This window comes from Anguilla rostrata, chromosome 10, assembly GCF_018555375.3.
Source record: "Anguilla rostrata isolate EN2019 chromosome 10, ASM1855537v3, whole genome shotgun sequence".
Lineage (NCBI taxonomy): Eukaryota > Metazoa > Chordata > Actinopteri > Anguilliformes > Anguillidae > Anguilla > Anguilla rostrata.
In genome coordinates, this window is record NC_057942.1 from 28,299,385 (window position 1) to 28,311,043 (window position 11,659).

Here is an 11,659-nt window from a genome sequence, read left to right on the forward strand (position 1 = left end):
ACTATCACCACAGTTGCATGTTATTCAATTGTTTCCCACTGCTACGCATAAGATCTCGGTGCTTCGTGAAAATTCTCAGTGATATCTACCTCTTTTTTCTGTTTTCCGTGATTTGCCTTGACTACTCTGTGACTTTTGTTGCATGTCCTTCTCCAGAAAGTCCAAGAAAGTACTTTTCAGTTTTTAATAGCACTTTATGATAAATTATCCATCCGGATCAAAATTCTTTTTAGTCATATTTTTCGAAATTGTGTGCCTTAATTTTATTTAAACAAAAGCTTTAAAAAAGCATACTGTATGCGGATCCTGACTCGAATGTTAACGTTTTTTTCCAACTTGACTGCATTCATGTTTATGTTCTAATAAACGTATGTACCTATATTAGCTATGTCTCTCGTTTCATGAGTTTTCCGTCTTATGGACATAATGCGCAGTGACACAGCCCGAAAGTTGGTCAAATGTAATTCAGCATTTAAAATTGTAATATATATTCAAATACATTCAAATATAAATATTCAAAACTGTGTTTTTAGATGGAATATTTGAACGTCTTTTTTGGCCAATGTTGACAGCCCTAGCACATTTAATATCTCCGCCTGTTTGTGTGCAAGGTTAAAGTGCAGGAACAAGGAATATGTGACATATAAACAACAGGGTTCCACCAAGGCTCTTTAAAATCATTTTGTTCTGTTATCGAGTAACAAGTAAAATCAACTGAAAATATGGAAACCTAGGGCCTCATTTATAAAACTGTAGATTTCATACTAAAATGTTGTGTACACACAGAAGAGGAAAAGTGTAGTCAAAAATATCCTGATTTATAAAATCGTGCATATGCCGCATGCAAATTTCTCTTTATTAATCACAATCAACTTGATATTTTGCATAAGTGCATGAGCTTAATATTCTGCCCCATTAACTTGCACAATTAACGGTAAATGGTTAATGGAATGCGGAGTGTAGCACAGTGGGTAAGGAACTGGGCTTGTAACCGAAAGGTCACAGGTTCGATTCCCGGGTAGGACACTTCCGTTGTACCCTTGAGCAAGGTACTTAACCGAAATTGCTTCAGTATATATCCAGCTGTATAAATAGATACAATGTAAAATGCTATGTAAAAGTTGTGTAAGTCGTTCTGGATAAGAGCGTCTGCTAAACGCCTGTAATGTAATGGAATGCGTATTGTGAATATGATATGCATATAAATCAGCTTGTGATTCCTATGTCAGACCGCAAAGCAAAAAATAGAAAGAGTGTAAGATGCGATGCTTGTTCTGGAGAAAGAAGTCAGATGCTTGGTGGAAATACTTGAGGCATTCGGAAGTGTTAGTATGTCACAGCTGCCAAACTTAAGCAGCCAAGCAGAAATTTAAAAGAAGTGGTCGGACATTAAAGTGGATGCAAAGAAGCACATTGCATGCACAACAAAGCATAAGTGTCTGCGGTAAATTTTGGTTAGGCTACCATAGCCAGGAATGGATAGTAATTGTTGCGAGTCATCGCACTTCTCAGCTTCTGATGAGACATTATTCAAAATATGATATGATACATAATACTTTGTCTGATTATACAGAAATTTATCTGTATAATCAGTTTATAAAGCAGCAGTTTCACATAGATACAAAGATGAAAGACAGATACATCCACACAAAACATACAGGTATCACGTCCACATAAATACCTCACCGATAAAATCCTCACCATCAAATTGAAATTGTATTGTTGGTCCTTGCATTCAGCATTTAAATGGATTCTGGGATAACAGAGTGCTTGAATCTTATGCATCTGTACTGTGGGATGATGGCATAAGTTGTGAACACATGGGAGGTATCCCCAGAGATATTAATCGTTTTTCGGACAGTGTGGATACTTAAATATGGATTTCAGACTCATAATCACCTGTAACTGCTTCATTGGAATAGCCCACTTAGTGAATGTCTAGTGGAATTGGGTAAGGGTTTCATTTGTTAGCAGAAATAATGAGTTGTGTTGCTTCACAGATTCCCCAGACACCGAGCTGTATGAAGGTGCTCCTCCTGAAGAACACGATCCTGAACAGGAGAGGGACGCAGAGGAAATTGCAGAAGACAACACCCACCAAGAAGCCTGTTTACCCTGTCGCCCTAAAATCCACAGCAGGAAATTCAGAGAGTAAGATTTAACTGTCATCCAGTGCAGAAACACACACACACACATACACAATGTACATTCTTTATTTAACAGTCTTGTTGACACATTGAGGGTGGGACCCTTTTCAATGCTGCCAAAGTACTACTGTATAAAACCACAGGCTGCTGCTCACTGGTGATTCCTAAGTCCTCTAGTAGTTACTTTCTTCTTTAGGACTCTTATACTATTGACTTGAGAATGCACAAACAATTCTGCAATATAATTTTTTTTCTTTTATCCTTACAATAGCTTTCTTGGTTGTCATATCCAGTTCTCTGTCCCTCATGTGCAGTTTTCTCCTTTTGCATCTTGTACCTTATAAAGTAAACTCCAGAAATGCTTTCAAATGATGTAACATATGCCCTGACACTCAGCTTTCCATTTATAAATAATTGGAGTACTTTGGTAAACCTGTGAAAGTTGAAACAGCTGATGGTCATTTTGTCCCAATACTTATGCTGACTTGGAATAGGGGGACTTGGCATTGTTGTAATGTCTGTTTTAAAAAAGCACTTGAAATACTGTACATGCAGACATTGTGAGTTTTGCCTCACAAGTCATTGCTTAATTGGGAAATACAAATTTGATCAATGATAAACCAACCAGGTGTCCCAGTACATTTAACTGTCCGTGTGTGTTTATGTAATTATTTAATTATCTAGTTTATGTAACAATTTATGTAATAATTTAATTAAATAACCAGGTAACATTACATAAATAGTTGTCCAACACTTGTGAGGCTCCTGGGCTGCATACAGCAATATATTTTTTCCATTTAGTAATTTAGTTAGACAAATGTTACTTGTTTTCTTTTTTCATTTTGTAAAAACATTACAATTTTCTGGGAAATTATGTTCCCGGAAATTTGGGTTCTTAGAAGTGGTATACAGTGCACTTGTTTTGGCTCTACTCCAGGACATTGGATTTGAAATGGAGTATAAGCATAAAGTGCAGACGGTCAGCGTCAATTTGAGGGTATTTACATCCCTGTCTGGTGAACAGTGCAGGAAGTACAGCCCTTTTTATAGTTCCCCCACATTTTAGGGGACCAAAAGTAATTGGGCAAATGAACATAATCTTAAATTAAGTCATCATATTTAGTAATTGGGTGCAAACCTTTACATCTGATGACTGGCTGAAGTATGTGACCCCTAGACATCAAGCACTGCCTGTCCTCCCTGGCGATGCTCTGCTAAGCCTCTACTACAGCCATCTTCAGTTCCTGTTTGTTTTGGTAGCTTTTTTTGCCTTCATTCTTGCCTTCAGAATGTGAAATACATGTTCATTCGGATTCTGGTCAGGTGATTGACTTAGCCAGTCAGAACATTACATTTTGTGTCCATAAATACTCATTGGTTGCTTTAACTTTGTCCAAAACATTATGGAGGGCACTGTATATTCTGCCTTTGTGTGTTGTTGTTGACAGACGCCCAAAATGCAGACCGTTCTTGACCTGCACAGTTTTGTGCATTTTCCATACTTTACCCACTATGAAAATGTAAGAAAATGCAATGAAAGAAATGTGTGTTCCTGACTGTAAAGAGATTATGAAGGCCAGACAGGATATTCAGTTTCAAAGGGTACATTTGTCGGTGCTTGCTGTATTGATGCTCTCAGTTAACGTGGAAGCTAAACTGAAACAAAAGTGGTGTGGTACTGCCACAAATGACTGAAAAATTATTTTTGTAAAGGCATTCTGCCAGACGGTTGCAAGGGGCCTTTTGTTGCACACATACTAAAATACACAGAAATCAGAATCACAGGCACATACATACTCACACATCTATCTCTCATATACCAAGATACTTATAATCATGCTGCTTGTCATTGCTTGCTGTGAACTCCATTGGCCTGTGACGGTTGTGTCTGTCTTGTGTTGTTCACCCCATCAGCTACTGCAGCCAAATGCTGAGCAAAGACGTGGACGAATGTGTGACCGTCCTGCTGAAGGAGTTGGTCCGGTTCCAGGACCGCCTGTATCAGAAAGATCCTATGAAGGCCCGAATGAAGAGGCGGTTGGTCATGGGCCTGCGGGAGGTTCTGAAACACCTCAAACTAGGGAAGGTCAAATGTGTCATCATTTCCCCAAACTGTGAGCGGATACAGTCCAAAGGTAATGTTCCATCACTTTTAAAGGTAGATTGGCTTAATAATATAAAGGGGAACAAAATAATTATTCTTAAATCATACAAACGTAATAATGACAATGATAGTTGAAGAGACCAATAATACATGTTGTAGTATAGACCAAAAGCCAAATGGGAATATTGATTGGAAAGTGCTCATAGTGGGAGCACGTCTCAAATGGAGAGGGAGAGAATTACAGAAGTGTGGAGAACTTGTTGAAGGCTTCGTCTCTCATGGTTGACCTTCTTTATTCAATACCCTATTTTTTCATACCCCAGGATGTATACAATAAAGTAAAAGTCAAATTTGCGTTTTCCAAAAGGTGGGCCCATATCTTCCAAAAACCTCTCCAAATGGCACCAAACCTCTCCAAATTGTAATATTATGTATATCTTTTTCCCAGCCATATTCCACTTCCAGATGCTAATTCTATAGAGGGTGGTACCCTCTGGAACCTCACAAAACAAATATTCTTTATTTATCCATTCTCATTTTGGAGTAATCCCTGTATTTCAGTCAAATGCTGTTCTTTTGGAGAGCTTCTATGTACAAAATGGGTTCATACTGGTTAGTCAATACACAAACTAAATTCACTTAGAAGCAATCAAACTGTTTGGTTTTACCTTGCTGTGTGCTCAGACTGCTGCTGAAGTAAATCAGGGGTGTCAGCAGTAACCCTCCTGATCACAACAGAGTGAGAGCTCACAAGGAGGAAAATAACAAAAATGTATAATCAAACAATGAATGGTTTACAATAATATAGTGCCCTTTATCACTACTGCAGTGTCTTTTATGCCAAGCATTTGCCGATAAACAAACAAAGCTCCAGTAAAGCGTGTGCTAAGCTTCCACTCATGTGAAAACACTAAGTGAAAGTAAGTCAGTATGCATTAGAATAGCTAAGCTGTAGTTTCAGCTAGAAGGAAGCTGTCAGCTACGTTCAAAAGCTGTGTAAATGTTTGATTACCAGACTTGAGTCAAATACATATTTGAAGTATTTTAATTACTTTTAAATACTTTTTAAAAATTACTTGAAATACAGCATTTACAAATACTAGTATTTAAATTACAAAATGTATTTGAAAATACATTTAAGAAGCATTTCCATGTATTCCCAATTACTTTCACGTATGTCTTAAAAAACATGAGGTGACTGCTGCCACCTGATCAATGAAGATAAGTGAGCCAGCTCCAATAGAATGCTATCTCAGTTTTGTTGCACTTGATGCACTTGAGACTGACTGCAAAATGCCCCAAAAACAAACAGGAAATTAATCTGGCTGCAGTACAGGCCTGGCAGAACATCACCAGGGAAAATACACGGCATCTGGTGATGTCTATGGGTCACAGACTCCAGGCAGTCATCGAATGCGAAGGATTTGCAACCAATTACTAAATAGGATGACTTAATTTCAGATTATGTTCACTTGTCCCATTACTACTGCTCCCCTAACTGTGTATAAAAAGAGGGTATTTACATCCATAACGGGTGATCGTCCTACACAGATCACCCGTTATGGATGTAAATACCCTCAAATTAAAGCCGACAGTCTGCAATTTAATCTCATATTTATTTTTTCATGTCCAACCCAATGTAATGAAGTACAAAACAACCAAAACTGTGTCACTCTCCCAGTACTTTTGTATTTAACTGTACATGTTTATATATAATTGTTGTTATTTCGGTGGTGACTTCATATTGCATATGTAAATAGGTTTGTATGTAGCTATGCATGTGTTTGGTGTTGATTATTGGGCTATGTTTATTTTTAACAGGTGGTTTGGACGAAGCGCTCCATACCATCATTGACACCTGTCGTGAGCAGAATGTACCCTTTGTCTTTGCGCTCTCCCGGAAGGCCCTGGGACGCTGTGTCAACAAGGCTGTGCCTGTTAGCCTTGTTGGCATCTTCAACTACGACGGAGCACAGGTGGGGTTGCTTGCTGCGAAGGCTTGTAAGAATTGATCAAAAAAATTGTTGGAAGGCAATCTGAGTTTTAAAGAAAACATTGCTTTTCCTACATTGTGAAAATTTTATACATCAAGCGATGTGAGCAGCACATGAATTTGTACATAAAGCCAAGCTTTAACAAAGTGTACAGAACACAAATGCTATGTTGGTATTGTTTTGGGTGTTCTTTCCTTGATTGAATCCTGCAGAAAGACTTAATTGCCTAAAAACAAGAGAGTATTTGTATGGCAAGGCTGCCGCTTACCACTCTTAAAACTACTCTTAAAATGGCAACAGGGACCACCCACAAACTTTGCTATATTAAAAAGTCATGTTAAGTAAATGAAAAAATGCAAACATAAAAATAAATATAGCTGCAAGCAGCAATGAAGGAGCCAAGCGCTACAGCACCTACATGTGACCAATTTTGTTAGTTGCCCAATTCGGACCCATCATCGTTATGTTCTGTCCAGATTCAGTTTTAATTGCTGTTTGAACCTGTTTTTTTGGTATTTAGGTATTTTTTTGGTTGACCCCAAGGGCATATGATTTTCCAGTTAGGATCCTTTACAGCAATGGTCCACAAACAGTTTGGTTGATATATCTGCTTTCATTGCAGAGTAATCGGCATAAAATATTTTTTTCTGGTATAGCCACCCCCAAGTAGTCCAATTTTATGCAATGTCTTTGCTTTCAAATTATTTGCACCATATTATTTGGGCTAGAAACTATCATTTAATAACTTTTGGTCAAAGTATTCTCAAGATGATTCATGCCAAATGTGGTGGTGATCAGTCACAACCCCTTAGGGCTAGTTCACCAAAGTAGGTTTTTCCAAATAGAAAATTGCAGCAAATTCAATATGGCTAGACATTGCACAGGACTGCATTTAAGACCTGCAGTGGGAGTATTCCCCACCACACACAAAGGCTTTTATTCCAGCATTTGATTTAGTTGAACATTAGAAGTTTTGGTGTTCACAAATTTGCTCCTCATGCAACAATTTTTGCTAAGTCCTGTTGGGAAAATTAGATTAATTCAGATGGTAATTTAATAGCGAGAAGGCACTTTGGTGGAAAAGAAACCTGCTGGTTTGTGGCTCTGGAGAAATCGGACATGACACCCCAGAACTGTATCAACTATGATTAAAATAGCTCTTTATTTAATTAATTCTTTGTGAATGACATGCTATTATAATGCCTCATTCATACATGTCTTTCTTCTGTAATGTTTACAGGACCATTATCATAATATGATTGAGCTTTCATCCCAAGCCAGGAAGGCTTACGAAGTGATGATTGCGAACTTGGAGAACTCAGCACAAGAAGAGCAGAAAATTCCTGTTGATGAACCAAGCCTTAACTCACCTGTTAGTCCTGCAGAAAATGAAGAACCAGAATACAGTAAGTACAGTTAACGAGGGCCTGATATATCATGAATGTATGTCATATGGCTGTCACATGAACCAGATTTTCATAATCAGTGTTCAGAGCTAAAACAAAATCTAAATATGAACCTTTCAGGAATGGAATTATGTAGTGACAAATAGGAAATTAACCAATAATCAAAAACATGTCAGTTACCACTTATTTGAACACATGTTCAGTGTTTTTTTATATGTTGGCTTTCTGATAGAAACCGCATTTAACACACACAATAACAGCCTGTCTGTAGCTGACAACTGTGAGCAAAAATGCAACCCAACTTGCATTGTCAAAAATGAAACCATCACTAAGTTAATGCCATAAGGAATGTGGCCAATGTGTGTAGATTACTGTGAAACTTAAGGCTGTTGACCAAGAAAATGACATGGGGTAAAATAAAAATACAGAGCAAACCAGGGATAGTCCTTACCTTGTTATAAAAAGACATGGTATCAGTGATGGGACATTGAAAGGGGTCTGAAAGTAGCTTAATTGTGCAAGTAGCTTCTGACCACCACAGGTGCTAGAACTCTGTTGCTTTTGTCAGGATTGTAATTTTTCCCCATCATATTTGATGTGTAATAAATTTTAGCTGGTACTCCAAAGGCATACCAAACTTGATAGGCTTGTTTGCATGAGAAACTGACTTAAAAAATAGCAGCTGGTTTGGGAATTTATGATCTAAGCCACACGGCACCCACCATTTTCACCGTATTTTCTGCCATTTTCCAAAAAAAACTTAAAGGTCTGGGAAACCGGAGTCACATTGTGGTAATAGTCCCAAGAAGTGGCAATTGATTTTATTCTTTATGCTTCTTTCATGTTTTAACCCAATTATAACCATTACCTGGCAATAAACACTATTAGATTACCATGATCTGTTCAGCAGATAAGAACAGGGTGTGTGTACTCATTAATATTCTTGTACATAAACAATTCCTCGTCGCTAGCTTAGAGCAGGTTGCTGCCCGTTATAAAAAGTGTATTGTTCAGTGAAAACACTGGTAGAATACAGCCTTACGTGTAACTTAGGAATGTTGAAGACAAGTCGCACAGCAGCATTCTAAATCATTTGTAGTGGCTGTATGACACACGCTGGCAGGCTTGCAAGGAGGTAGTTGCAGTAATCAAGACAGGAGGTCACCATAGCCTGGACAAGTAGCTGGGTGGAATGCGTGGTCAGGTATGGTTGAATCCTCCTGATGTTGTATAGGAGGAATCTGCAGGACCATGATGTTGCCTTGATGTGGTCCTTGAGGTCCAGCTGGTCATCCAGGACCACCCCCAGGCTCTTTACAGAGTGAGAGGTAGTCACTGTGGTGACATCAACAGTGATTGAGAGCTTGCATAGTAGGGAGGTCTTGCAGGGGATGACGTTGAGCTTCAGATGATGCCTGGCCATCCAAGTTGAGATGTCAGCCAGGTAGGAAGATATTTGTTGACCTGTAAGGCAGAGAGGGAAAGTGAAGAATAGTTGTGTATCATCTGCATAAGAGTGATAGGACAAGCTATGTGAATTAATGACTGTATCAAGAGATTTAGTGTATATAGAGAACAGCAGAGGCCCCGGTACAGATCCCTGCGGGACACTTGTACCAAGAGGGTGAGGTGCAGAGACAGACCCATCGAGGCGACCTGGTAAGTCCTATCGGCAAGATAGGAAGCGAACCAAGACAGGGCGGTCCCAGCAATGCCCATCTCAGCCAAAGTGGAGATGAGTAGTTTGTGGTTGACCGTGTCAAATGCTGCAGACAGGTCTAGGAGGATTAGGACAAAGGAGAGAGATGAGGCTCTTGCAGTGACGAGTGCGTCTGTCACAGCCAGGAGGGCAGTCTCTGTTGAGTGCCCAGATCGAAAGCCAGACTGGTGAGGGTCAAGCAGGTTGTTCTGATGGAGAATAGAAGATTGTTGTTTAAGCACGTTCAAAGGTTTTAGACAGAAAAGGCAGAAGTGACACTGGACGTTAGGTGTATCATTGGTGTGTAATTGCAACTTGATCTGGAAAAGGTTGAATAAATTATAGTCCAATTCTTCAGAATGATTTCTGTCAAATTTTTGCCTAATATTACTACCTGACCTTCCCTTATAAAGTTGCTTATAAAGATTATTCTGCGCTTGTGAAGTGCCAATGCATGTAATGAATAAAGAAAATCTGGAGATGTTGATCCTTATTAATGCAGCCTGTATGTTAGGTGCTGTAAATGTATGTTAGGTGAGAAGTAACCATAAAAACGAAGGTTGATCATTAATTTCCCTACCTAGAGGAATATGTTTTGACCCAACAAAGAAAGCTCTCTGCACTTTTTTCAGATAGTATTTTTTTTTAATGAAAAGGGTCTGCAAAGCCTAATTTCAAAATGAACTGAAGTCAATGGATGAGGAAGATCTAGAATTTCTTTTAAATATCTTAGAAATACAAAAAACTGTTTTAATTTGTGCAAACAAGTCAATTTGTAGGCTAATGGCAGCAACCCTAAAATGGCTTTTAATGTCCATTTTGAACACTAAATAAGTATGCAAATACTGACACATATTTTTTGGGTTAGTCAGATACTGTACAAATAGTAGCTACTCAGTACAGCCCATCAATGCTTCGATCAGTTTTGCATTTGGGTCTAAATAAAGTAATTAACTCTTGACATGTTGGCATGTTGTTGATCTGTTGTGGATTTTTCTAATGAAAATAAATACAAGTATGCAATTTATTTTTGTTTGCAGTTAAGATCTGGAAGAAGATGCTTGAGAAGGACTGTAATCATCAGCTGTTAAACTTTGAGAAGCAGCTGGCCACTGTCTGTGTGGCCATTGACTCTGGACTGCAAATGGATGAAGAGGAGGGAAGTTGATGAAGAATACTAAAATTTATAATTTATGCAGTAAATCCGTCTTGAATTAAATAATTGCAATACTTGTGATTTCACACGATAACATTACTAATATAGAATTTATTTTCCTGTCCTTTTCATTTTTGTGTTTTCTGGCACTGTCAAATAGTCAACCAAAGATGGTGTTGTCACATTATTATTCTTTTTTGTTCCACTTCTCTAATTCAGGGTAATGAATGTAACTTTATGTAAAATGTAACTTTAAAAGTTTTCTTTTTTCTTTCAAGTCCAAACCAATCATCTGCATGGCAGAATCTGGGCCATATTTACATTTAAAATTACAATGGCAAATGACAGCTGTACCAGTTTTACGAATCAAGTGCATGTTTTCTGTGGAAAAATGCACCCATTCCTAATTATTGCATATCAGTTTGCATTTAACCCTTTGAAGAGGTTTCTTGGGTTGTTTTTTCAAAAGTCTGTGCGTTAAAGTACCATGATGTTGGCATGTATGGTTACTTCTCTTTGCCAAAGCTCACCTACAGTTTCAAGGATTGGATTTTTTTTCCCAGTTGGTGTCTGTGACATTTATTTTAAAGATATACTGTAGAAGGGCTGTAAAATCATGAAAAAGCTAGTTAATTGCAGGGTTTGATGTGAATATTTACATTTTTTGTTTGCTGAAATTAAGCTATACAGTTGACATTGACATACTATGGCACACTTTCATTTGATGGAATTCTTGCTGAGAAATTAGCAAGCCAGATGAATTCTCATTTGCTTTGGAAAGTACAAAAATCATGCATTGTGAATAGCGCAAAGTGACCAGGGTAGCAATAAAACTGAGTTAATTAAAATAGATTTTTGTTTTTAATACAATCTTCAGAAAATAAAGCATATGTCTGTGAAGACCCATGTTTGTGATGTAATTTTCTTGACAAAGTGAACAGCTGTCTCTCTTATCCCATTTCCGATTTTAAAATATTAAATACTGCTGTAGAATTATTTTTTTAATGCTGTACAGTCTTCAGCAAACATGGTGCAGGTATACACGTATATCCAAGTATAACTGTACTTGGGCTACCGAAAATGGATTGTGTAACCAGGTTTGGCTGCTAGGAATCCCAGAGGACTACCACTTAGTTTTTATATCCACCCTTGA

At 38.0% G+C, this 11,659-nt stretch overlaps 1 protein-coding gene across 5 annotated transcripts in view; it reads left to right on the plus strand.

The window, feature by feature from the left end:
* LOC135233127 (selenocysteine insertion sequence-binding protein 2-like) overlaps positions 1–11,408 on the plus strand; it is a 28,197-nt gene extending 16,789 nt beyond the window's left edge. For all 5 annotated transcript variants that reach the window (XM_064296346.1, XM_064296344.1, XM_064296345.1 and 2 more), the window contains exons 10-14: positions 2,001–2,151; positions 4,062–4,282; positions 6,073–6,227; positions 7,486–7,651; positions 10,391–11,408. In XM_064296346.1, the coding sequence (XP_064152416.1) occupies positions 2,001–2,151; positions 4,062–4,282; positions 6,073–6,227; positions 7,486–7,651; positions 10,391–10,518 (821 nt within the window). In that variant the 3' untranslated portion in view covers positions 10,519–11,408. The remainder of the gene's footprint in view (positions 1–2,000; positions 2,152–4,061; positions 4,283–6,072; positions 6,228–7,485; positions 7,652–10,390) is intronic.
* The last annotated feature ends 251 nt before the right edge of the window (positions 11,409–11,659 follow it).